General features: G+C 48.8%; 1 protein-coding gene across 2 annotated transcripts in view; it reads right to left on the bottom strand.

The window, feature by feature from the left end:
• Window positions 1-27450, bottom strand: part of WDR62 (WD repeat domain 62) — a 48873-nt gene that overhangs the window by 14862 nt on the left and 6561 nt on the right. The window contains exons 2-15 of one of the 2 annotated variants that reach the window (XM_070771995.1): window positions 23885-23976; window positions 22189-22251; window positions 19835-19892; window positions 19432-19602; window positions 18131-18268; window positions 17543-17725; window positions 14254-14414; window positions 12559-12733; window positions 9931-10068; window positions 8291-8469; window positions 6041-6132; window positions 3876-4001; window positions 349-416; window positions 146-267 (exon numbers count right to left, since the gene is read on the bottom strand). In XM_070771995.1, the coding sequence (XP_070628096.1) occupies window positions 146-267; window positions 349-416; window positions 3876-4001; window positions 6041-6132; window positions 8291-8469; window positions 9931-10068; window positions 12559-12733; window positions 14254-14414; window positions 17543-17725; window positions 18131-18268; window positions 19432-19602; window positions 19835-19892; window positions 22189-22251; window positions 23885-23976 (1766 nt within the window). Of the gene's footprint in view, window positions 1-145; window positions 268-348; window positions 417-3875; window positions 4002-6040; window positions 6133-8290; window positions 8470-9930; window positions 10069-12558; window positions 12749-14253; window positions 14415-17542; window positions 17726-18130; window positions 18269-19431; window positions 19603-19834; window positions 19893-22188; window positions 22252-23884; window positions 23977-27450 lie in introns of both variants that reach the window. The other variant, XM_070771994.1, reaches the window with a different exon arrangement.

The raw sequence follows: 27450 nt of genomic DNA, 5'->3' as shown, positions 1-27450 counted from the left end.
CACCCACTGGGTCCCTCCACTCCACCCAGCTTCTCAGGGAGTGATGGGCGGGGGAAGAAAACTCATGAGAAGACAGACCCACAAAAGCCCTGCCCAGAGACTAGCTGAGGCCAGGCCGACCGAGCCGCCCAGGGCAGCTCCTCACCTCACATTGCGGTCCTGGCAGGCCACGGCCACGTACTTCTGGGTAATGTCGATGTCCATGTCATACAAAGTAGTCTTCTCAGCCACGTGGTGGGTACGGACAAAGTGCAGTCCATCCGAGGCCTGGCAGGGCAGATGGGGTTTTCAGAGGACACCCCGGAGGAGCCCCCACATCCAGCCCCCAAGGAGGCCACTCTACTCTACCCGCTGGGCACTGCGGAAGTAGATGCTCTTGTCGGCGCCACAGCTGATCATCTGGATGTCTCTGTTGCCTGGAGGAGGAGGCCGTCATGAGGTAGGGCTGGGCCCCTCTGAGCCCAACTAGGGCTAGGGATCCTAGCTAGGGAACCCTACCATAAGGGAACTCTGCTGGGCATCACAGAGGGCTTCCTGGAGGTGGTGACAGGAGTGCTGGCAGGTGGGAGGACTCTGTAAGCTGTGAGCCATGTGCGTGAAGGGGTACGAACAGTGCAGTGGGCAAGGCAGGACCTGCAGAGCAAGAGCATACAGGGAAACAGGCCAGGGGCACCTGGAAGTGCATACAGGAAGCAGGGGCACCAGGCTTAATCTGGGATTCGGAAAAGTGAGTCAGGCCACAGAGTGGAGACGTGACTGAAGCAGGCAGCAAGAGGAGACAGGCAGGCTGCTGGGAGGCTCATGCCATCAAGAACAATCAGAGGGACTTCCCCGCTGGTCCAGTGGATAAGAATCTGCCTGCCAATGCAGGGGATGTGGGTTTGATCCCTGGTCCAGGAAGATTTCACACGCAACTAAGCCCGTGCGCCACAACTACTGACAGCCATGCGTCACAACTAGTGATGCCCATGCACGCTGGAGCCCGTGCTCCGCACCAAGGGAAGCCACCACAGTAAGAAGGCTGTGTGCCACAAGGGAGAGGAGCCACCAATTGCTACAACTAGAGAAAGCCTGCATAGCAATGAAGACCCAGCTCAGCCACAAATAAAAATATAAAAAAGAATGATCAGAATATCCGTACAGGGACTCCCTTGGCAGTCCAGTGGTTAGGACTCCACATTTCCACTGCAGGGGGCTTGGGTTCAGTCCCTGGTCAGGGAACTAAGATCTCACAAGCCACGTGGCACAGCCAAAAAAGAAAATAAATCCACACAGATCCCAGGCCAGGCCCTGTGACACTTGAGCCTCCCCCTCCTGACTGTCACCAGCCACATTTTTGCAAATGTGAACCCTCAGGGGCTCAGAGTCACACAGTCCTTGTCCCAGGGTGCAGAGAGTCAGGACCGGGCCAGGGCTGATCCAGGCATCCTCTGGTTATTAAACACTGTGCTCGGAAGCCAAGCTTTCTCTCTGAGCCTCAGCTTCCTGTCTGTTCAATGAGCCAGTATCAGCCACTGCCCCGTGGAGTGGCACTGAAGCCCCTGGGATAGTACCTACCAGACAGTGGCTGCCAGCTGGTAGGTACTATCGATGTTCTTGCTTTTAGGCTTCTGTCTTTATAGAAGAGGAATAATCAGAGCACAAGTACCTCACAGAGTTGTAGTGATGATGAAAAGATAGAATGAATATAAAACATGTAGAGCCTTGGTACAATGGATGCTGCTCCTTCGTGACAGGACATTTGCAAGCTCCCAGGCCTGACACTACAAGCTAAGATGTTACTCAAGTGGGAGTCACTGGTCCTAGAAGGGAGAGAGCCCTGTGTGTGGGAGGGACCCAGAGAGGGCCTGCAAGTTACTGGTAATGTTTTGTTTCCTAACCTGGGGTGGAGACTTCATGTGTTCTAACCTGGGGTGGAGACTCCATGTGTTTAGCAAGATTAGGACCAGGATCAATCAGAACAGTCTCTAGCTAAAAACAAGGGTGTGTCTAGTTCAGGCCTACCGACTGTGAACTTTGATGTGGATATTCATTGTATTATGCTGTAAACTATTCACAGATTTTCTGTTCACTTTTTGGAATATATGATTCAAAGAAAAGAGTTCAAAGACTGACATTCTTTAGCTGGGTAGCTTCAGACAGTTTCCGTTGGCTGGTGCCCAGTTATACAAATCATCAATGTTTCAAGCACAATGCCCAGGTGAGCCAGCTCAGCCAGAGCAGGGCTCACAGGAGCTGGGTTTAGGATGCCCATCCTTTCACACTACCCGGGGCTTTAACAGAGGTCCACACTGCCAGAAGGACCAACTCGTGGGTCACCCTCTTGGCCAGTCATCACCTCTCCTGGATGTAGACCGTTCATTAAAGCTAAGGTCACTGCTGGGCACAGCCCAAGATTTACTGATCTGTTCTACCTACCTCTCCCCTGTGGAATGGGGTGGTCTAAACAGTTTTTTAAGGCTGTCTGAGAAAGTTGAGCTGATCAGCATTTATTAGGACCTTACAAAGAGATGCAGGTTTGATCCCTGGGTCAGGAAGATCCCCTGTAATAGGAAATGGCAACCCACTCCAGTATACTTGCCTGGAAAATTCCAGGGACAGAGGAGCCTGGCAGGTTATAGTCCATGGGGTCACAAAGAGTTGGACATGACTGAGCGACTGTGCATACACACACACCCACACCCACCCCCACCCCCCCCACACACATCACAACATAGCAAACACTGTTAACCTGTTTTTGCTCAGCTCCTAATCACCTTAGACAGAGACAGGGCAGAAAGTGGGGAAGACCAAGGGATACATTCTCAGCCACAAGATTCTATGTACAAAACTCTTCCTAGTCAAGAACATGGAGCACAGGGACGTATTCTCTCCATAAATGGATTCTTCTTGAATATAGTTTTGAATACGTTCTTGGGTTCTGATCATTTAAACTCCTACAAGGGCCTGCTTCACCTCCTCTTGGCCAGGGATCTCCAAACTGAATCTTTTCAGTCTCGGAGGGATCCCTTCAATTGCCTGTTTGAGTGACGGCTTTGAAGGAAGACAGCCTTCTGCAAAATACTGGCTGTGTGACTCTGGCTGTCAAGTGGGGTAACTGCTGGGACAGCACAAGGGTCATCACCCAGCATGGAATTAGCCTCCAGTAATTGTCGCTGTCACCCATTTTTCTGCCAAGGTCCCCAGCACCCATCCCATCCTGGACTGGCATTCTGACTTCCTTTTAGGGCACTCGCTTAATGTCAGTTCTCCTGGATCAGAGGTGGAGGCGGGTGGGAGCTGGAGAAATAGGAGTCAGACCCAGCCTAAGAGGATACTCCAAAGCTCTGGCACTGATAACTGTCCTGGAAAGGGGTGGTGCCTCAAGTCAGTACCCGGAAAGTCAGCTCTCAATTTCTGCCAAAGTGATAGGAAGAGGGGAAGTGTCTTTCCAGCAGCACAGGAATGACTGAGACCCTGTCCACCCAAGAGAGGCACAGCCGACAGAGGGAGACAGTCTGGATAACTTAAAAAAATTCAACCTTTGGCGGACTTCCCTGGTGGTCCAGTGGTTAAGACTCTGTGCTCCCAATACAAGGGGCCCAGGTTCAATCCCTGGTCTGGGAACTAGATCCCACACTAAGAGTTCTCATGCCACAACTAAAGATCCTGAATGCTGCAACCAAGATGGAAGATCCTGAGTATCACAACTAAGACCCAGCACAGCCAACTAAATAAATGATAAATTAAAAAAAACATTCAACCTTTGGATCCAGCCGGGCTTGAATCCGATGTTGCTGCTCCCTTTTTTCTCTAAGCTGAAGGGGACTCTGCTGTTATGTGCAGCCAAAGGAGCCCACTGAATGAGGTGCAGGATGTAGAAGACAGGGACTTACCAGTGAACTTGATGGCCGTGATGGATGAGGAGTGGTCATCCAAGGTCTGCTCCAGATTGTAGTTCTTCTCCACGTTCAGCACGTGGATCAGTCGGTCCCGACTGGCCGAGGCAAGCAAAGTCAGCCCTGTGGGTGAGAAGGAGGTCCTGGGTTCCCGGGGACCCACTTGATGGCTTGGCCTCTTAGACAGCAGCGTGACCAAGCTTTCCTGGCCTTGTGGACGGGGATCTCTGGTTTCCTAACTGCAGCCAACTTGCCCCAGACCCTGGCATTCTACATCCCTCACCACCGGGTCGCGCAGGATGAATCTTGATGTACACAAGGACACTCCTCCACCTGTGTCCACACCAGACACTTCAGCAAAGCCCAGTATGCCTTCCTCCCCAGTCCAGCTACTGGCAGCCATGGGAGGCCCTGCCAACTTCTCAACCTCTCCTAAACTCCACCCACCTCCTCACTCTCTGCACTCTGGCTGCATGAGCCTCACGTAGACATTGGACCTTCGTGCTGGCCCCCTCAAATGGTGCCTACCCTGGGCACCTGCTAGGTCTAAGGCCTGACACGTGATCTGAGGTGGAGGGGAGCTCGGGAGAGGTGTACTGGATGAAAAGAAATGCAGAGAAAATTTGGCAGAACAGAGTATGGGAGAAGGAAGGAGAAAAGAAGAGCATGGGAAAGAATATTAACCTCATCAGTATATAACTTCACCAACATTATATTCCTGCCAAAAAGGTATCATCAGAATCAAAACATGAGGGTAACAAACAAATCCAAATGGAAGGAAATTCTATAAGACGACTGGTCTGTATTCTGCAGAAAGACAAAGTCATGAAGAGAAACTAGATAAGGCTGTAGAAATAAGCCTCGCGTCAGCACCAGAACAAAGATGACAAAAGAGCCACAACAACTAAAGGGTGAACCTGGACTGGAAAGACAAAGGCTGCCGAAGACGACTGAGAAAACCGGCAAGATGGGAATGAGGACTCAAGATAGGGCCGCTCTGGTGAGTCCGCGGCTAAGAATCTGCCTTCCAATGCAGGGAACAAGGGTCGAGAAGCTAAGATCCTACATGCCTTGAGCGCTACAACTAGAGAAGCAACTAGAGAAACCAGTGCTCTGCAACTAGAGACGACAGATTTGATAAGATGTGCATTGGGTAAGTGCACTGTGGTCGGGTAAACAGAGGTTCCCATTGCTAGGAAATGCTCACAGAAGCATTTCAGAGTGAAAGGACAGCATGCCTTCCTCTCAAGTAGTTTTAACTTCCTCTCAAGTGGTTTAGCAAAAGAAAAAAAAACAGGGCTTCCCTGGTGGCTCAGTGGTAAAGAACCTGGCTGCCAATGCAAGAGACACAGGTCCGATCCTTGGTCTGAGGACATCCTGCATGCTATAACCCCGTGCACTGCAACTTCTGCGCCCTTGCTCCAGAGCTTGGGAGCCACGACTACCGAGCCCACGTGCCACAACTACTGAAGTCCAAACACCCGAGAGCCCGTGCTCTGAAACAAGGGAAGCCACTGCAACGAAAAGCCCATGTACCGCAACGAGAGAGCAGCCCCCTTCACCAAAACTAGAGAAAAGCTCAAGCAGCAATGAAGACCCAGCACAACCAAAAGTAAATAAATAAAATTATTTTTTTAAAAAGAAAAAAAATTATATACATGGTATTCTTTTATTATGAATGTGTATAGACACACATGCACAAATCGAGAGAAAAGGAAAGAGGGGAAGCAGATAATGTCATATGTATATTCACAGGGTTAGATAGGATTTAAAGAAAAAACCTGGGGAGTTGTGAAGAATCTACAGGTGTTCATGATGATATTCTTGAAAATTTTCTATAAGCATCAAATTTTTTCAAAAGAATATGTTTGACTACTGATCTATCTTTTCCAGCAGAGAAGGAGCTCATCCATCCATTTACTCATTAACCTTGACCTCTTCAGCCTGAGCACTGTGTGGGGTGCTGGGGACCAGGGTAAGCAGGTCAAGTCCTGCCTGCAGGGTCTTGCTTTCAGGAGTCCCAGCCACCCTGATCCCAGGGCCTGGCAACAGGAACTCTTATTAAATGCAGGAGCCCTAGCTGTCATTCACAGTCCCACCAGACACCAACTACCCGTCCCAGTGGCTCTGCCAGGCAGGCCGTGCCCCCACCATAGGCTCACCTGTCTCTGGCTTAGAGTACTCCAGGCACAGCACCTCGGCATCGTGGGCCTCCACCTTGACCAGCTCGTCCATGAAGTGCAGCTCGTGGATCCTGGGAGACACACACTGCCTGCTGTACCCTGTCCACCGCCCCCAGCCCTCAGCCCCAGGTGCTCTGCTACTAGAAAAGGTCAGAGCAGCCATGTGGGGACATAGAGAATACCCTGCCCTGGCCAACTGACTACAGGTGGCTGACCATTCTCGGCACCCAGAAAGCTCCCGAGCCTGGGAGCACCTCAGCAGGCACCCCGCCCCTTGTGGTTCCATGGGTTAACACCTAGGATGGTCCCTCAGGGAACAAGGGTTATGCTATGCTATGCTAAGTCACTTCAGTCGTGTCCGACTCTGTGCGACCCCATAGACAGCAGCCCACCAGGCTCCCCCGTCCCTGGGATTCTCCAGGCAAGAACACTGGAGTGGGTTGCCATTTCCCTCTCCAATGCATGAAAGTGAAAAGTGAAAGTGAAGTCGCTCAGTCGTGTCCGACTCTTAGCGACCCCATGGATTGCAGCCTAACAGGCTCCTCCGTCCATGGGATTTTCCAAGCAAGAGTACTGGAGTGGGGTGCCATTGCCTTCTCCGGAACAAGGGTTAGGGGAGGGCTATTATTAGAGGTGATCACTGGAGGTGGGGCAGGGGTCAGAGGTCATACTCAAAGACAGGCCCTATGGGTGGGAACGTTTTTGTTGTTTGTTTTGCTTTTGATTTTTGGCCACGCTGTGTGGCTTGTGGAATCTTAGTTACCTGACCAGGGATCAAAACTGGGCCTTTGGCAGTGAGAGCACGGAGTCCAAACCACTGGACTGCCATGGAAGTCCCAGGTGGGAACATTTAAAATATATATATTTATTAATTTCGGTGTGCCTGGTCTTACTTGTGGCACACAAACTGTTAGCTGTAGATGTAGGATCCAGTTCTCTGACTAGGGACTAAACCCAAGTCCCCTGCATTGGATGAGCAGAGTCTTAGCCACTGGCCCACCAGAGAAGTTCCCCAGGTGGGACCATTTGATTCTAATTTTTTTGGCCACACCCCAGGGCTTGCAGGATCGTAGTTCCCTGACCAGGGATTGAACCCAGGCCCTTGGCAGTGAAAGCCTGGTCCTAACCACTGGACTGCCAGGGAACTCCCTCTCATTCTTAAAGGGTCTCAAATCCAGACTTTCCGCATATTCTTGCCAAATGAAATCAGACAACAGGTCATCCATGACTGAAGTAAGAAATGGTCATCCCAGCTCCTCCATCCTCCACCTGTGTGATCGCAGCCTGGCCACTCGGACCCTCTTTCCTCAGCAAATCCATCTGAAAGTGGTGCGAATAACAGCACTGACACCAGAGGGTCGCTGAGAGGATTAAATCACTCGATACCATGGTGCTCAGGCCAGCGGCCGGCCTGGGAGAAGGCCGTGATGCCTGTTAGCTCTCCTTACTGTTCACCATTCACACCAGGATGCTGTCACCCGGAGCAGTCCCCCGACCTGCGTGGTTTGCCTCATCAGTGACTGACACCAAAACAGCTGCTAACGTTTAAAAACCATAGAATTTCACAGAAAAAAATCCGCACAGAAAGTTTTTTCTGTTGTTCTTGGATGACGGGAATCTGTGCCGACGTGGGCTGTCTGCTGGTGCTGTGTGGCGGCTGCCCCGTCATGGCCACACGGTCTCCAGCACCCCTGGTCCCTCCCATCCCGCCAGAGACCCAGCATCCAGGCTGTCACTGCTGCACCCTCTCACGTTACACCTGATTCCTATGACAGGGCTCACGTTCTGTCAGCACCTACTGGGCCTGTCACATCCTGAAAAACCTCTGCAGGGTGGTGAACAGCCTGAGCCCTCAGATGTCCCATCCTCCGGCCCCTCTCCTAGCACCCCAGCTCCAGCTGGCATCTTCTCTGAGGGTTCAGCAGTGGAACCATGGGGCCAAGAAGGTGTCCCCTGCCCTGGCATCATCCAAGTGTGCCTGTCCACTCGGCAGGCAAAGTTCACATGGCCCAGTCCCTAGGTAACTACTCTGATATACTGGGAGCCAGCCTTCTGGAAGCCCCTTCTCAACTTATGTTCCCAGGGCAGGCTGGCTACCAGACTGCTACCCACACTCCCTCATTCCCAACGGGCAGCTGGAGGTGCCAAGGCCAGGGCTCCTCCCCACTGCCCTGAGCACCCGAGCCCAAGCTGGGAGGTGTGCCCTAGACACCGCCAGGGCCCACTTGCCTCAGATTTCCACTTCGGTCGCCTGAAGCCAAGTGTTGGCCATCAGGACTGACCTGCATGACTCGAACACCAGCTTTCACGTCCACGGGCATCGCATTCTCGCTCCCCCGGTCTGGGAAGTGTGACATGTCCTGCAGGTGCTGGATGTCGTTCTCCACATACACGACCTTCAGCAGGGTCTGCAGAGAGGAAAAGGCTGAGGTCAGTGCTATGAGTAACTCTGAAGCACCGCTGCCATTGTGTCTCCTTACAGCCAGTCTCCCAATCTTGATTAGCAAGAGAACTCCGTTTCTGACTTGGAAGCTTCATCACTCAGAATAATTACTATGCCTCGCAGACTCCTTTGCATCTAGATGAAGTTGTGTGAATAAATTCTGGTCAACGAGATGTAAAGCAAGTGAAAACTCTTCTTTCTTCCCACTGTCCCGCTGCCTGGAACTTGGATGTGATGACTGGTGCTCCAGTAGCCATCTTGGGTCATGAGGACAAGGGCCACTCCTTCAAAATGCATGGTTCTTAGGTCTCTAAGTGCTTCCTAAAGCTGCCAAAACAGCCTGGACTTGTAACCACTAGGCTATTTTTATAAGCCAGAAAATCAAACATTTACCTCTTGTTTGGGCTTTTTCTATTGTGTATAACCAAATACAACACATATATCACAGGTGCAGAAGAGAAGATGGTAGGGGGAGAAGAGGTGCTAGTGAGGGTAGTAGGAAAGGAGCGCTTGCTTTACATATCCTGCATTAAGGGATATGTTCCAGTAACACTGACCTCTTTTGGGTTTTCCAACTCACCAAGCTCTTTCCTATCTCAAGGCCTTCGTCCCTTGGTGTAGAACACTCTCCCTTCCCCTCTTTACGCTGCCCAGTCCTCCCATCTAAGTTATTTCTTCCTCTAGAGGCTGCCCCTAGTGCCACAGATAGAATCAGATGACTATTCATGTATCCTACTCATACCTCACAACTTTCTTTCTCAGTACTTATTATGCTTGGGAGTATATCATAGTGTGTGTAGTTACTGGCTCATTGTCTGCCTCCTCCACTAGACTGGAGGTGCTATGAGAGAAGAATGTGTCTTAGTCGTTGATGTGTCCCCAGCATGCAACACAGCACCTAGCACTGACCTTGGTAGTAACTGCAGAATCAATGAATGTATGATTTAGGCCTTAGCTCCCCAGAGAAGCTCTCTCATTGACCTAGCAACACCCAACATTTCTCCAGCAAACTGTTTTCTCCCCAGCCTCTCATCATGCCAGCACCCCATCCCAGTCATTGCTAGACAGGGTACACCTCTGCCTGGTTTGGCCCATCACGTGCTCCCCAGGAGGGTTCTAGCCCAAGACTTGGGGAACAATTTCTTCTTTGTTGAGTATATTGGATTGCCTGGAGTAGCTGTGTTCACATACACTTAAGAGAGAAGGAGCTGACTCAAAGGAAAGCAAAGAGGAAAGACCATGCCACTTAGAGAGGGAGAGAGAGAAAACTGAGAGAGGAGCCAGAAAGAGACCTGCCTTGGTTCCTGATTCCTGCCCCTAGTGAAGTCGAACACCCAGGTTCCATAAAACTCTTTCCTGCCCTCATATTTAGCTTCAAGTAGGCCTTTGTTCCTCCTAACAGACAGATCACGATGAAGCCACTCACATTACTGAAGATGTTCTTCTGCCAGTGAGAGTCAGGGTTGCTATCCATGTTCCAGAAGCGGATGGTATTGTCTGAGGAACAAGTCAGAAAAGATCCTGATGGCAGACAAGCTCTCTGATCTTCAAACTCAGGATACACCTACAGTCCCCAGAGAACAAGGCAAAGGGTGATTCAGTACAACCACTTTGATGACAACACTGTGACCTACTATTGGATTTTTGTGAAAAATAGTAAGTTCCAGGGCTACCCTGGTGGTCCAGTGGTTAAGAATCTGCCAGGGAATGCAGGGGATACAGGTTTCACCCCTGGTCTGGGAAGGTTCCACATGCCTTGGGGCAACTAAGCCATGTGCCACAGCTACTGAGCCTGTGCTCTAGAGCCTGGGAGCCACGACTACTGAGCCTGAGGGCTCAGAGCTCATGTTCTGCAACAAGCGAAGCCCTGGCGCCACAAACAGAGAAAGCCCGCAGGGAGCAACGAAGATCCAGTGCAACCAAAAATAAACAAACAAATAAATAACAAAATGAAATCAGTGTTGATGAAAATACAGTGATGAAGATATTGAATAATTTGTGACAATAACAACACAGAGGAGGAGGGACAGAACTACATAAAGAGCAGAGTGTTTGTATACTATTGAACCTAATTGCTATTATTTCAGACTAGTTTGTTAAAAATGTAAGATGTTACTTATAATCTTCTAGTAAGAAGGTAACTTTAAAATATACAAAAGAAAAAATGAGAAGCAAATCAAAATGGAATAATACAAAAAAAATCAATTAAACACAAAAGAAGGTAGTGATAAAAGAATTAAGAAACATCAAAGATATAGCAAGAGTAAATCCTGGATAGCATCACCACCAACTCAATGAACGTGAATTTGAACAAATTTCGGGAGATAGTGGAGGACAGAGGAGCTTGGTGTGCTACAGTTCATGGGGTTGCAAAGAGTTGGACATTACTTAGTGACTGAACAACAACCTAAGTTCTCTTATGTGGCATAGTAAGAGTAAGACCTACTTAAAAAAAAAAAAAAGACCTACTTCATGAAGAATTACTTTAAATGTAAATGAGTTAAACTGTCTAATCAAAAGGAAATAAATAGCAGAAAGATTAAAAGATCCAACTATATGTTGTCCACAAGCAATTCAGTTGGGACTTCCTTGGAGGTCCAATGGATAAGACTGTGCTTCCACTGCAGGGGGCCGTGGGTTTGATCCTTGGTTGGGAAACTAAGATCCTGCATGCCATGTGGTGTGGCCAAAACAAGAAAGAGTGAGACTGACTTTATATTCAAAGATACATACAAGATGAAAGTGAAGGTAGAGAAAAAGATGCTCCATACAAATAGTAACTAAAAGGGAGCTTTGCATGTCTATAGAAATGTTAGATAAAATAGACTTTGAATAAAAAGTTATTAAAAGATCAAAACAGACTTTAGCTTTATCTGTAATATTTCATGTTTTTTCCCAAGAAAAATGTTTTTATACATAAATTTTGAAAATTATTTTTTTAAAATATTCTTGTTAAGTGAGAAAAGTACAAGCAACAGAAATGTCAGATCCATGAAGGCAGATACATTCAAGCAAAGAGCTGGATAATGCCTATTCAAAAGAATGAAGTTATTTCTCACAGTCTTGAATTGAGCCACTGAAAACATCATTTATCTAGCACAAACATTTTCAGAAAAAAAAAAATTGGATACAATTCTTTCTCCAAGAGTTGCTTTATTGGCAAGAAGTACTTTGAATATCTTCAGAGAATGAAAAAGTCCCACAGATTCATTCTCAGAAAATAAAGACTTCTTTAATACTTAAAAAACAAACAAAAAAAAGCAAGCTTCCCTGGTGGCTCAATGGTAAAGAATCTGCCTGCCCATGCAGGAGACTCAGGTTCGATCCCTGGTCTGGGAAGATCCCACATACCATGGAGCAACTGGGCGCGTCCAACTACTGAGCCTGTGCTCCAGAGCCCGCAAACTGCAACTACGGAAGCTCTAGAGCCCATGCTCAACAAGACAAGCCCGCGGACCGCACCTAGAGAGTAGCCCCTGTTCTCTGTGACTAGGGAGAAGTCCACGGAGCAACAAAGATCCAGCACAGCCAAAAATAAAATAATGAAACCCAAAAAAAAAGCAATCAAGTACACAAATGCCCTTGACAGAAAGCTCCCTGAGGTACACATACTCCTGCTGTGGGGTCTTTGCACCTGCCATACCCCCTGTGGTGGCTGGCCTCACCCCTCTCTTCCTGCAGGTCCCTCACTAGAAGAATGTCACACCCTCAGAGAGGCTTTCCCTGACCACTCTCCTTTCTAAAATAGCACTCTTGACCCCATTCCCTGCTAGGTGGCTTTGTTTTGCTTCAGAGAGGTATTGTACTCGGCATGTTCTAGACTGATTTGTTCACAGGTGTACTCTACCACCCAGATGTGAGCTCCAGATGCAGACTCATGTCAGCTTCCTGCTCAGACATGTCCCCAGCACCCAGAACAGCACCTTGCACACAGTAGGGGTCCAGGAGTATCTTTGGCAGGTATGGCTGAACGGGCTTCCCAAACTCTGCCGAAGCTTTCTCAGCTCCCAGGCTGGGGCTGAGCAGGGGGAGGGGGAGGGAGAGAGGGGCTCACCTCCACGTTCCAGACGTAGGAGCTGTGGAAGAGCTCCGACCACACCTTGCCTACTTGGTTGATGTCTCTGACATCCCAGATGTAGATGCTGTGGTCCTTGTACACGCAGGACAGCCACTGGTGCATGGGGTCAAAGGTCAGCGCCACTGTATCCGGGTAGGTGGCCTCTGCCTTCCTGTGGAAAAGGAAGCTGACAGGGCCACGTGAGTCATCAGTCGCTACCAATGTCACTGTGAGTAGTGACAGCTGCCTCTGGTGACACCCGAGCAGCCTCCTGCCTGGCAGTGCCATCTCTGATGATCTCTGTGGTAACCCAGCTCTCCCACTCCGACTTTACTGTTCGCTCCATCTTCTTCCTTTGCTTTGCTTCTAATACACAGGCTGTAAACTGGAAGCTTCTGCCTGGCCCCTGAGAGTGTTTAAGTTTTCGACTTCTGTCAACACTTCTCTCCCCTCATTTTACTCGGCACAAAATCCATCCTCTCTGAGCACAGGATCATGGCCTTCTCTCTTGGCCTCAACACATAATCAAAATTCCCTGTACCAGTCCTGGCCTGGGACCTTCCTACCACAGCTACAGTTTACTGAGCACTCGCAGGGTGCTGAGCTGAGAGCTCTAGCTGTGCTGAATTCCCACAACTTCCAGGAAAGGTAGGTCCTATATTCTATGTACAGTGACCTGCCTGAGGCCACAGAGCTCACAGCGGAAAGTAGCAGAGCTGACCACTGCAACACACTATGGTCCATCTTCTCCTTCCTTTGTGACATCTGGGCACCCTCTCCGAACGCTTACCCAGGAGGTAGTCCCAGGTACCCACCACCCCCACAGACTGACAACAAAGCAGGAAGATATAACACAGCTCAGCCCCTCCACTCTCTCTCAATGTGGCAGCCAGAGGATCTACTACTCGAGGCCTCACCAAGTAACACCAATGCCTGAGGTCCCAGTGGCTGCCCACTGATTTCAGGACAGGCTCCAAGCCCCTCTCAGCAGCTTCCATGAGTGTTCTCATTTGTTATCTGTCCCCCACCCAGCACACCAGGCTCTAGCGACATGGCCTCCTGCTGTCCCCATGACACACTGAGCCCAGTGTGCTGTCCCCTTAAGGCCTTTGCATTCGCTCTCAGGACCCAGTTCTCCACACAGCTGGCTTCATGTCACCGGGAGGCCTCCCCCAGCCTCCCAGTCAACACAGCCCCATCCCAAGACCCTCTCCTGGAGTCCCTGCTTTATTTCAGCAAAGCGTTTATGACTATCTGAAATGACCTTTTTTCATTTTTCAAATGTTTATGTTCATCCATCACCCAGCACCGTGGGCTTCCCAGGTGGCGCTAGGGGTGAAGAACTCGCTTGCCAACACAGGAGACGTAAGAGACTCAGGTTCAGTCCCTGGGTGGGGAAGATCTCTTGGAAGAGGGCATGGCAACCCACTCCAGTATTCTTACTTGGAGAATTCCATGGACAGAGGAGCCTGGCGGGCCACAGTCCATAGGGTCACAAAAAGCGGGACACAACTGAGCGACTGAGCACGTATGCATTAAACTACAGACATCATGAGATTTTGCTGCCTCCTTAGGGTCTGTATCCTGCTTCCAGCCCAGGGCTGCCAGTAAGCAGATGGATCGGGAAGCATGGGTAGATACTGGCAGACAGACTCTAGGTGGGCCCTTCTCCCTCCCCGTGCCGGGCAGTACCTGGGCTCCAGGCCCTGGGCCACATCCACCCCCAGGTAGTGCGGCTTGGGCAGGTTGGTGAGGTACTGCAGGCTGTGGGCTTGGAAGATGCGGACGATCCCATCAGTGCAGCCACAGAAGATGAGCTCCTGGCTGACACAGAGGCAGGAAGACAGGGAGACCTGTGGGGGCAAAGGGGACCCGAGTGGACTTGGTGCTTCATGTGGCCCAGATCAGGTCAGCCGTGGGCCTCCAGAAAGCTTTATAGTTTTTGCATTTAAGAAGCCCATATTTTGAACTTACTTACACAACACAACAGAGAAGGCAATGGCACCTACTCCAGTACTCTTGCCTGGAAAATCCCATGGACGGAGGAGCCTGGTGGGTTGCAGTCCATGGGGTCGCTAGAGTCAGACACGACTGAGTGACTTCCCTTCCACTTTTCACTTTCATGCATTGGAGAAGGAAATGGCAACCCACTCCAGTGTTCTTGCCTGGAGAATCCCAGGGATGGGGGAGCCGGGTGGGCTGCCGTCTATGGGGTCGCACAGAGTCGGACACGACTAAAACGACTTAGCAGCAGCAGCAGCAGCACACAACACAAAGAGACTCATAGATTTAGAAAATGAACTTATGGTTGCCAGGAGGCAGGTTAGGGGGAAGAGATAGAGAATTGGGGATGGACAGGTCCACACTGCTCTATTTAGAACGCATAACCATCATGGACCTACTGTACAGTACAGGGAACTCTGCTTGATGTTATGTGGCAGCCTGAATGGGAGGGGAGTTTGGGGGAGAGTGGATACATGAATATGTGTGGCTGAATTCCTTTGCTGTTCACCTGAAACTATCATGACATTGTTAATCAGCTATACCCCATAAGAAAGCTATGGTACATATACACAATGGAGTATTACTCAGCCATTAAAAAGAATACATTTGAATCAGTTCTAATGAGGTGGATGAAACTGGAGCCTATTATACAGAGTGAAGTAAGCCAGAAAGAAAAACATAAATACAGTATACTAACGCATATATATGGAATTTAGAAAGATGGTAACAATAACCCTGTATACGAGACAGCAAAAGAGACACTGATGTATAGAACAGTCTTTTGGACTCTGTGGGAGAGGGAGAGGGTGAGATGATTTGGGAGAATGGCATTGAAATATGTATAATATCATATATGAAACGAGTCACCAGTCCAGGTTTGATGCACAATACTGGATGCTTGGGGCTGGTGCACTGGGATGACCCAGAGGGATGGTATGGGGAGGGAGGAGGGAGGAGGGTTCAGGATGGGGAACACATGTATGCCTGTGGCGGATTCATTTCGATATATGGCAGAACCAATACAATATTGTAAAGTTTAAAAATAAAACAAAATTTAAAAAAAAAACAAAACTATTTTTTGCAGATTTTAAGATCTTTGAAATCAAGATATAATGTACAGTCACTGTGGAAGAAAAGGCGGCAGCAGGCACACAAAGGCATAAATTGGGGCAGAGTTGTCATTGCTATAGAGGAACTCAGCTGTGTATGGAAAATATCTCCTTAGCTGATTGTGACCTCCGAGGTCACCTGCACTAGAAGTGTTGAATTTTAAGCTTAAATTTGATTCCATATTACTTAAAAACAACTTCAGAGAGTATATACTTCAAAGCAGCACAGAAAAAAGTTACTATCTTTTAGGAAGGACTATCCATTCAACCAGGGCATGCACATAACGGGGTAGGGCATGCCAAACTTCTAGATACAGCTTAGAGTAGCAATGCCAAATCTAGAGAGACTTGGTTTCTGAGTCATCTTAAGACCACTACTCAGGGACTAAGCATCTATCTATCAAAACTTCTGACTTGCTTAAAAGCTTCAGTAGTTCTAGCAGGAGGATTCATATGAGAAAAATAAATAATGTTCACTGCAGCACTGTTTACAGTAACCAGGACATGGAAGTAGCCTAGATGTCCATCGACAGATGGATGGATAAAGATGTGGTACATATATACAATGGACTATTACTCAGCCATAAAAAAGAACACATTTGAGTCAGTTCTAGTGAGGTGGATGACGCTAGAGCCTGTTATACAGAGTGAAGTAAGCCAGAAAGAGAAAAATAAATACCGTATTTTAACGCATACATATGGAATCGAGAAAAATGGTATTGATGAAACTATTGGCAGGGCAGGATTGGAGATTTCAGAGAATGGACTTGTGGGCACAAAAGTGGGGGAGGGAGGGACGGATGGAGAAAGTAGCATCAACATATATGCACTGTCTGGTGTAAAGTGGATAGCTGGAAAGGCTGCTGTATACCACAGGGAGCCCAGTCTGGTGCTCTGTGATGACCTAGAGGGGTGGGAGAGGATAGGGGAGGGGGGCTCAAGAGGGAGCGGATGTATGTATAATTATGGGTGATTCATGATGTTGTATGGTAGAAACAACACAACACTGTAAAAATTAAAAATCAAAACAAAACAAAAACATGATGTTTAACCAACTAGGAAAGACAGAAAAGGCTCAGAATTGTCTACTTGCCTCTTGCCAGGCAGTTAACCCCGAAGCTGAGGTCCAGAGGAGAATCGCAACAGCAGGAATAGGACAAGCAGGAAAACTCTGATGTTTCTGCTAACAGCCAAACAGGCACCCAATCCCAGGGTGGAAAGACAGCTTGGACTCAAACCCTCAGATCCGAAGGAAAGTGGTTCTGCAATTCACTGATACCTCATTCTTTGGTTTAAAATTTTAGGTATTTCTTTTTAACTTTTTATTTTGTTTAGGGCATAGCTGATTAACAATGTTGTGATAGTTTCAGGGGAACAGCAGAGGGACTCAGCCATACATGTACACACATCCTAAATTTTTATGTATTTTATATAGCTTTTGATTGTAAAAATAATATAGAAATTATTAAGTCCATGATACCTTAAATTAAACAAGGGAAAAAAAGCGGTCCTCCCACCAGCCAAGAATGCCCAGTAAAGAAAACAAATATGAACTGGATTACACAGTGATGGGGAAGCAATTGTAACCCTGACCCGTTACGGGGGCAGGCAATGTGCTAAGTGCCTTACATATACCACCCCACAGGACACCCCTATCAACTTGGTGAGGCAGACAGCAGTAGTCCCATTTTACAGATGAGAAAACCAAGGCTCAGAGAGCCTCTCCTGGAATCAAATAAGCAGAACCAGAAATTAGACCCTGAGCTGGCGTGACCGGCTATGACGCAGGGGCACCGCTGTGTGTCTCTGGAGACACACGTCATGGGAAGAGTGTTTCCTGCACTGACAGCGGAGGGGCGTTGGGGTACCTTCAGGTTGATCCACTTCTCCAGCACCCTCTTCTCGTTGAACTGGCAGAGGAGGCCCGAGTAGGACACACAGAAGGTACTGCCTGCCATCTGGCCCCGGCCACAAGCCACACCACAGAAGACGTTGTCATGCAGCTCACCCAGGATGCCTGAGCGCCCCACCAGGGGCACCGTGCCTGTCACCTGGAGGGAGAGTGGGGCACAGTGAGACCCCGAACAGACGGCCTAGTCCCCAGCCAGGTCACGACAGGCTCTCCTGACCAGTGGACAGGACACAGCTAAATGGGAGAACTCGCAGAAACACCTCCAAGTGGAGAAGGAAGAACAGAACACGCATGCTTCCAGGCAGAGTGGCTGGAGGCCACAGGCCCGGAATGAGGGGTGGCCCCAGGGCCCAGCAGGGGAGAAGAGATTTCCTGGCAGGTCTGGCAGTCAGTCAGCACCTGGAGAGCAGTCCCAGAGGCAGAAGGCCGCCCCACTGAGAGGCTAGACAGCCGCTGCCCCCGAATCATGGCAGAACCAGGAGTCCCTACTACCCCTGATGGTTCTCCCCTAGGCCTAGCTGAGGGGGTGGGGATGAAAACTCACCTTTGCTTCGGTGGACACTTCCAAGAACCAGAACCTCACATGCCGGTTCCCGACAGTGACAAAATAGCTGCTGTCCTCTGAGAAGGAGAGGGCAATGACCCGGCACGATACCTTGTTGGAGGCCACCAGGATGTCTTTCTGGAAGAATCAGTGCAGAGAAGGTCACCCCAGCACCCACCTCATCAGAGTCTTTGAGCCTCTTCTCTCAGCCCTGTGTTTCTCTGCCCTCGCCTGCTCCAAGGGTGTCTTCCTCAGGCCCTTCTTTTTGGGGAAAACTACATGTGACCCTCTTATCATTCCCAACACAGAGGAGACTGAAGCTTAAAAGGGCTTCCACATGAGAGGAAGTTCCAGAACTCTCCTCAGGAGTCCAAGCCCTGCAGCCCACACGTGGTGTTGAAGACGGCCACAGCTAGAAGTGAAGGACAATGCAACCCGTGTTGCTGGAGATTGGGTTTTCACTCTGGGCCCCACTGAGCCCTTCACAGGACAGCTCAGGAAACCCCTCAACAGTCCTATGAGGGAGGTGCTTCTCCCCTTACCCTGTCACGCTCAGCGAGGACTGTCACACGCTCAAGGTCACACAGCAGGTAATGAACAGAGCCAGGACTGACACCCGCTTCTGCCAACTGTAAGTCCTCCCCGAGCTGTTCCCAAGCCCAGCCTTCCAACGCATAGCCCAGAGTTCTCCCAACTCAACAAAGTAGATACTATTACATCCATTTTACAGATGAGGAAACAGAGTTACAGAGAGGTTAGGTCACTTGCTCAAGGTCACAGCTGGTCAGTATAAAAAGAATGATATGTTCCACTAGTTGAGAGCTTGTCACATGCCCTACAACAAGTGCCTGGAATAGGGATTGGCATGCAGTAGGTGCTCAAGAAATATTTGCTGGATAGGGCTTCCCTGGTGGCTCAGTGGCAAAGAATCCGCCTGCCAATGCAGGAGACACGGGTTCAATCCCTGGTCCGGGAAGATCCCACATGCCGAGGAGCGACTAAGCCCGTGCACCACAACTATTGAGCCTGTGCTCTAGAGTCATGAGCCACAACTACTGAAGCCCGCACACCCTAGAACCCCGTGCTCTGCAACAAGAGAAACCACCACAATGAGAGGCGCAAGTGCTGCAACTAGGGAAAAGCCTGCACAACAAAGACCCAGCCAAAAGTAAAAATTATTAAACAAACAAAAAGTGTGTTGGATAAACGCTTTACCAAGTTCTCTCATTTAGATCTCCCCATGCCTGAGACTCAGGGTGTTCTGGCGGCCAGCTGTCTGCCACCCACCCACCAGCTCTTACCTTCCAGTCCCAGACGTTGAGCACCATGTCGTGCTGGTAGCCCATGGACACAATGTGCTTCATGTTGGGGGAGAAGGCCACGCAGGCCACGCCGTACTTGTGGCCCAGCATTTCCGCCACCTGACTCTTCTCTTCCACGTCCCAGATACGTACAGCAGGCCTGTGCCCATTCTGGGGAAGATGGTGCCATTTACTGCTGCTGGGTTCTGCAACGGGTGAGGCTGGAGGGGCTGTCAGGGCTGAAGCTGGTAGTGCCCCAGGGTGTGCCCGAAAGCCATACCCCACCACCCCTTGCCGCATCTGGTCCAGGAAGGAGCTATTCCAGGGATTCCTCAGGTCTGCTGGGGCCAGAGGAATGGCCCCAAGACCCCTCCCCACCCACTCCACCATGATCACCACTCACCTCCCCCGTCACTATGTACTTTCCATCAGGGGAGAAGGCCAGAGCGCTCAGAGACTTCCTGGGGACAAGGAAAGGGGTTGATCACTGGTTCCACTGAGGGTGGGCAGCCAGACCCTGGCCTGGCTGTGCTCACCACACTTGGTGCACTCCTCGCTCCCAAGAGGCCAGGAGAGGTGAGAGACCATGGTTCCCCGGAGCCAGTGCTGTAAGCTGGCCCAGCACAGCACCCGGTGCATTCCCAGCACTTCCTGCAGCCAGGAGAAGCAGGGGCAGTGCACAGAGAAATGAGGTTTTGTAAAAGCAAAGGCCCTTTCCTCCCCCAAACCTCAAGCCCTGATGGAGTGGATACTGCACAGCTCGTGGGATCGTAGTTCCCCAACCAGGGACTGAACCTGGGTCCTCGGCAGTGAAAGTGTGGAGCCTTAACCCCTTGACCAGCAAAAAATTGCCAGAGACAGAGAATGATAAAGCAAATGTTAGTAAACTGTTAGCATTTGGGAAATACGGGTGAAAGGTGTACAGGTGCTCTTTGAACTATTCTTGTAGTCTGAAATTATTTCAATGTAAAAAGTGCTTACACCTTACTCCATACTGATTCTGCCTTCTCTGAGGGTGAAGCCTGTGATCAGGTGACTCTGAAATGCAGCCAGGATGGAAACCTCCACTCTGGCCACACCACCTCCTTAGACAGACCCACCACTGACTGAGAGTGGACTCTTCTCAACTATGTGCTTCAGATCAAGGTGACCTACTCTACCACCTGTGGGCATCGGGAAGGCAACCGGGAGGATGAGAATTGGCCAATGGAGATTCTGACAAATGCCACCAAGCTCCAGCCCATTCCTGCCATGGAGAATGTGGGCCCCAGAAATGTGAACCTCTCACTTTTCCAAAATGAGAGGGCATCTGGATTTTCGTGTAGAAAACTTTCAAGGTTGTCGAGTAAGTCCAATATTTAAGATATACATACAAGAAGTATTTCATTTGAGATCACAAAGTGAATAAACATGCTTGGATGGGGACCCACCTCTGCCCTCATCACCAGTGACAGAACCCACAGTCAGAGCCAAGGATCCAAGAAGCCCCTTCCAAGAGAGAATCTGTATCTGCCAAACCATATCTCAGGAACCCTGCCTTAGGGATTGTAAAGGAAGAAGAAAACCCACATCTTCTCTGTCCACCTGGAGAGCTGGGCCAAAGGAGCTAAACTTGAGCTATTTGTGCAGTATTTGTAGAATAAAAAGTTGCAGTGAGGGGAAGGACTGGTTGTCCTGTGGTTAGGACTCTGAGCTCTCACTGCTCTCACTGGTTGGGGAACTAAGATCCCACAAGCCAAAAAAAAAAGTTGCAGTGGAGTGCCTTCCTAAGGTCACAACTCAGTGGGGACCAAAGCCCAAGGATGACATAGTGATCAATGGGCCACCAGGCAGACCCCAGGTACCAACTTGGGGCCAAGAGTCTTCCCCAGTAAACTGGCAGCTGGAGGGATCTTTCTAAAACCCAAATTACATTCATTCATACAGGAAACAAGAAGTGCTGCCAATGTCCTAGACACTGACCTAGGGTATAGGGACACAGAAATTAACTAAGAGAAAGTCCCTGCCCCCAGACAGCTCATCTTGTAGAGAGAGACAGTAAATATCACCATTGAGGAAATTAGAAAGTATATCAAAAAGGAGTACATTTTGTGGGAAAAAGGAAAGTGGGGAAGGGAAATAGAGCATTCTAGAGGGCTGGGGTGGCTAAGCATAGCCTCAGCCTGCAAACGCCCTCTAGTGGCTTCTCTTTGCAATCAGCATGATAGCCAACCACTCCCCAAGGTGATCTGACTTCTGGGGCTCTAGCCTCAACCATGGAACCCTGACTGCTCCTCAAACAACTTAAGATTCTTAACTACTCAACCTGAGATTCAAACATGACTTTGCTCTTGCTGTCCCCTCTGCCTACAATGCTTTCCCCACACCTTCACATGAGTCACCCCCTCACTTTCTCCTGGTCTCAGCCCCAGGAGGGCTCTGATAAGACTCTGATAAGGATCCTCTGCCTGCCAACCTTCCTGAACACATCCTTATTTCCTTCATAGCCACAGTCAAGGTCTGATGGTTGGCTAGTAACTTGCCAACTAGTTTAGTCTGTCTCCCCCACAAGCTGTCAGCTCTATGGAGAGCAGCTTATCTCCTTTGTTCATGGCTGTGTTCCCAACACCTGGAACAGTGCCTAGCACAGAGCAGACTGAACCTGAACCAAGTGAGTGAATGAATGAGTCACCCACTAGCACCTCCAGGCAGTGTGGGGAAGGAGGGATGTGTCAGGACCTTGATCCCACCCTTACCCTGTCCCAGGCCCCAGCTTACCTGGCAGTATTAAGAATGTGCTGCTGCTTGTTCTCCTTGGGGTTCAAAATCACCACCACACAGCTGGGGAGAAAGAAGAAAATGTGCCCAAACTGAGGGGAGTATTGAGGTCCAGGGATGACTGCACTCCCAACATAAGAGCCCACATATAGACAAGGCTATGTGAGAGTTGGACTATAAAGAAAGCTGAGTGCTGAAGAATTGATGCTTTTGATCTGTTGTGTTGGAGAAGACTCTTGAGAGTCCCTTGGATTGCAAGGAGATCCAACCACTCCATTCTAAAGGAAATCAGTCCTGAATGTTCATTGGAAGGACTGATGTTGAAGCTGAAACTCCAATACTTTGGCCACCTGATGCGAAGAGCTGACTCATTTGAACAGACCCTGATGCTGGTAAAGACTGAAGGCAAGAGGAGAAGGGGATGACAAAAGATGAGATGGTTGGACGGCATCACCAACTCAATGGACATGAGTTTGCCTAATCTCCGTGAGCTGGTGATGGACAGGGAGGCCTGGCATGCTGCTGTTCAGGGGGTCGCAAAGAGTCAGACACGACTGAGCAACTGAATTGAACTGAACTGATAGACAAGGCTCTTTCTGTTCAGATGCTTCTCTTCAGTCTCCTCCTCCCCCATTATCTATGCTGAGAATTCTAGAGCACTTAACGTTATTACTGATATCAACCAATTCTTAAAAAGAAGCCAACACTCCCTCTGTAGTAACTATATTGTCAGGCTCTGGTCTAATAAAGACTTACTGTTGTTCAGTCACTAAGTTGCGTCCGACTCTTTGCAACCCCATGGACTGTAGTCCGCCAGGCTCCTTTGCCATGGGATTTTCCAGGCAAGAATACTGGAGTGGGTTACCATTTCCTTCTCCAAGGCATCTTTCCTACCCAGGTATTAAATCTGTGTCTTTTGCATTGGCAAGCAGGTTCTTTATCAGTGAACCACCAGGGAAGCCCACGAAAGACTTACTGTGTACAACATCTTTAAATCCTCACAACTGCCAAGTGAGGTCAGCAGTCTTAGCTGCTTTTCATAGATGATGAAACTGAAGCCCAGAGAGAGCAGTTCTTTGCCCAGAGTTCCCCAGCAGATTAGGGAATGAGTGGGGATGTGACTCCACACCTGTCAGATTCAAGAGCCCTCCTTGTCCTGTATTCTGGCTCCTTCCCAAAGACTCAGTAACAGATGCTGTTCATCAGGAATTACTATGGCCTTGCCCTGCCCTGCAGGGGGGAGGGGTCCCTTCGGTGCCTAGAACAGTGCAGGTTAGACCAGTATTTGTGGAATAAATGGTTGCAGATGACCTTCAGTCCTCTCTAACTACCAGGAGGAGGGTATCACTAGTTTTGTTTTACCAAAGCAGAGGCTAGGACAGGGGCCTGTGTGGCGGAGCTAGGACACTAATGCAGACTGCCTGACCCCAATGTGGCTTTGATCTTAGCCTGTCTTTCCCAGAATTGCTGCCACCTCCCACTTGCAGTCACAATAAGGCTTTCTTAGCACACATGCGTGCCAGTACCGTTCTAGACATAGAGGGGCCGGTACAATCCTTCCCACAGCCTTCAGAGGCAGGCAGCATTATCTGCACTCTACAGAGGGAACAGCCAAGGCCCAGAGAGGTTCATCGAAGACTTCAGGCTCTGAATTCAGGATCAGTGATTAGAGGCCAAGGCCCACCGACTCACTCACCCTGCCAGGTAGGCCACGTGGCCTGTGCTGGGGTCACAGGTTAGGCCACTGCTGTTCTGGGCCGTGATGCCAAGCACCTTCTCGAGTGATACCTGCAGGGAAAAGGCCCAATCAGAAGCGCCTGCCCCAGCAGGTTCCCCACCCCTCAGCCATCCATTCAGTCTGTTACTTCCAACATGTCCACCGAGCTTCTAGGGTCATCTACCAGCAGCTAATGCTTATCCTCTTCAGTACTGCTTTGACAAATACTGTGCTAAAGCACAGAACGGTGAAGAATGTAGACAAATCCCTGTCCTCCTGGAGCTCACATTCTAGTGGTGACGGGATGGTAGACACAGGAAACGAACAGAATGAATATGTAAAATAGATATCAGGTGATGATGGGAGCATTAGAGAAAAACTAAGCATGGAAGGAAACTGAGAGGACAGAGGAAGGGGAAAAGGCCTTAGTGAAAAGAGTAAGTGTCTTATATGAAAGACTCGAGAGCCCACAGCAACCCAAGGAAGAAGGCGCTGTTACCAGCCCTACTTTACAGATGAGAACACGGAGGGCCGAGGTCCCACATCTGTGGAGTAGCAAGGCTGGGATACAAACTCAGGCAGTCTCTGATTTCAAAGTCAGCGCTGTGCTCACAGCAGTGAACAGAAGAGGACACTGTCCGTTTGCTCAGTAAATTGACAGTCTAGAGGTTCAATGAGTAAAGAAACGAGTGAACTGGAACAATCACACTTAAAATTTAAAAACTATCTAAGCAAAATAAGTCAAATGAGCTAGTCCCCATCATGGCTGATTAAACATTTACAGAGGATGGACTAACAAATCGTGATGTTTTCATATTCTTAACAGATTAGTTTCTAATTATTATAAAGTAAAACACTCTCAAACAAGGTGTTGGGTCTCAGAAATGAGAGGCATAGAGAGGACAGTAACGGTCAATATTTATTGAGTATCTGATCAGGAGACAGGTGCTGTTTATACAACTGTATTAACTTATTTAATGCTCACAAAAACCCTGTGATATGGTCACTATCATCATCATCTCCTTACAGATGAGGAAAGAGAGGCCTAGAAGGGTAACCCATCTGGAAGTTAGCAGGACTAACCCAGGCAATGGGACTCATGTTGTTTTTTTTAATCTGTTAATCAGCATTACTGGGCATGAGCGTAGCTGGTCATTTTTAGACCAGGTCTTTTGCAAGCTGGACTCTGCACCACCAAACAGGAAAAATACATGACATCAGTCACCCAAAATACATAATCACAGCAGTAGTAACTAACAGCAATAGAGTACTTACAATGTGCCAAATGTTTTTCTAAGTACTTAAGATATGTGAGCTTACTTAATCCTCACAAATATACTATAAGGGAACATTTGTATTATTATCCTCATTTTACAGATGAGGAAACTGAGGCACAGAAAAATTCAAGAAAAAAAGAAGAATTCAGGTTAAAACCCAGGCAGTCTGGGTCCAGAGGTGGTGCTCCTAACCACCTTGCTATACCACCTCTCTGGCGCTAATGGTAAAGAACCTGCCTGCCAGTGAAGAGACTAACAGATGTGGGTTCGATCCCTGGCTTGGGAAGATCCCCTGGAGAAGGAAATGGCAACCCACTCCAGTATTCTTGCCTGGACAATCCCATGGACAGAGGAGCCAGTCCACAGGGTCGCAAAGAGTTGGACACGACTGAGGTGACTTAGCACGCATGTACCACCTCTCTGAAACTGGTTGTTATTCCTCTCCTTCATATTCTTTAGAGCTCACAAGGCTTTCAGAAACATAAGAGATAAAAGCTATGAAGTATAGGTGCTGGATAAGATACTGAGTTGGGTGACCGCTTTAGGCTGGGGTTCAAGAAGGCCTCTCAGAGGAATAAAAAAAGAAGGCCTTTCAGGGTAGAGATATTCAGGCTGAGACTCGAAGAATAGGTGCCAGTCAGGTAGACTGCAGCAAAAAGCCCAGAGGACTCACCATACACAAAGGCTAAGAGGCAGAAAAGAGCTTGGAGTCTCAAGAAAACAGAAGGCAGGCCAGTGTGACAGGACCTTTGTGAGAGGAAGGACAAGGGAAGTGTGGCCAGAGAGGTGAGGAGCAGGCACATGCCCAGCAACTTGCAGCCAGGAAGCCATGGAGCAGGAACAGGATCCACCCGCAGGTATTGTGTATCGACCCTTTATCTGGCATATTCACACTTTCCTTTCATCTCCCTGCAACACCATGGCTATTGTTACCACCATTTTATAAAAACAGACTTTGCAGCTCTGCAAGTTGGAGAATAATTTTTATTTATTTTTTTATTTTATTTTATTTTTTTAAATACTTATTTATTTAGCTGCATCAGGTCTTAGTTGCGGCATGCGGGATCTTTCACTGTGGCGCTCGGACCCTCTAGCTGTGACCCATGGGCTCTAGAGCGTGAGGGCTCAGTAGCTGCATTGCTCAGGCTAGGTTGCTTCTTAGCATGCGGAATCTTAGTTCCCTGACCAGGGATGGAACCCACATCCCCCGCATTGCAAGGTGAATTCTTAACCACTGGACCACCAGGGAAGTCCTGGAGAATAATTTTTCAACTGCTGCTGTGTGGACTTTCCTGGTGATCCAGTGGTTAAGAATCTCCCTGCCAATGCAGCAGACACAGGTTCAATCCCTGGATGGGGAAGATTCCGTATTCTTGGGACAATTAAGCCCCTGCTCCACAGCTATTGAGCCTGCCCTGTAGAGCCTGTGCTCTACAATAAGAGAAGCCACCACAGTGAGAAGCCTGTGCACCACGAGTAGCCCCCACCCCTTGCCACAACTACAGAAAATCTGCAACACAGCAATGAAGAACGGGCACAGTCAAAATAAATAAAAACAAATAAATATATTTTAAAAGTTGCTGCTGTACTATTGGAATTTCTTCTACCTACTCTAAAGTTTTGCATCTCAGGATTTAGAGAACTGGTCTAGACCCATGCCCCTCCCCCCGCATGGGGATTCTAAATATTCTAAATATTACTAAATTCACTCACATCCTCTCCATAATTTAAGGCAGCAGTATGGAATAAGCATCCCACCGTGGTAAGGGAGAGGAAAGAGAAGAGGGAATGAGGGAAGGCAGGCTAGAGCCCAGGGAGAGTTGGAACAAGTAGCTGGGGACTGAATCCTGGTAGGGACCCTAAAGACCCAGCGGGGGATGAGGTCAACAAAAGCGTAAGTGTCCAGAGAGACTTCTAAAGGTGACTGAGGAGACAAGCAGGAAAGCAGGACTAGGAGGTGACTAGCAAAACTATAACGCGTTCCAAAGTATAAAGTCAGGTAGGAGCCCTGGAACGATCCAAAGGCTGAGGGCGCCTTTGTTTGCCTTTCCTAGCTGTTCTTTTCCCCTTGCAGTTAATCTTTACTGTATATAAATCTTCTTCATCTACCTCTATTTAACTCTGCATATCTATTCTTTCTTTTCTTTTCTCTCAACATATTTGTTAGTTTTTTTTTCCCTTGCTTTATTCCCCACCTGACACCTTGCTTTAGTTTTGTTTTCCGGTTTGTGCTTTAGTTAGTTTTGTTCTTAACTGGTAAATATAATT

The sequence above is a fragment of the Bos indicus genome, chromosome 18 (genome assembly GCF_029378745.1).
Source record: "Bos indicus isolate NIAB-ARS_2022 breed Sahiwal x Tharparkar chromosome 18, NIAB-ARS_B.indTharparkar_mat_pri_1.0, whole genome shotgun sequence".
In the NCBI taxonomy this organism is placed as follows: domain Eukaryota; kingdom Metazoa; phylum Chordata; class Mammalia; order Artiodactyla; family Bovidae; genus Bos; species Bos indicus.
The sequence above is the reverse complement of the archived record's forward strand: the minus strand, read 5'-3'. Positions and strand labels throughout refer to the sequence as shown.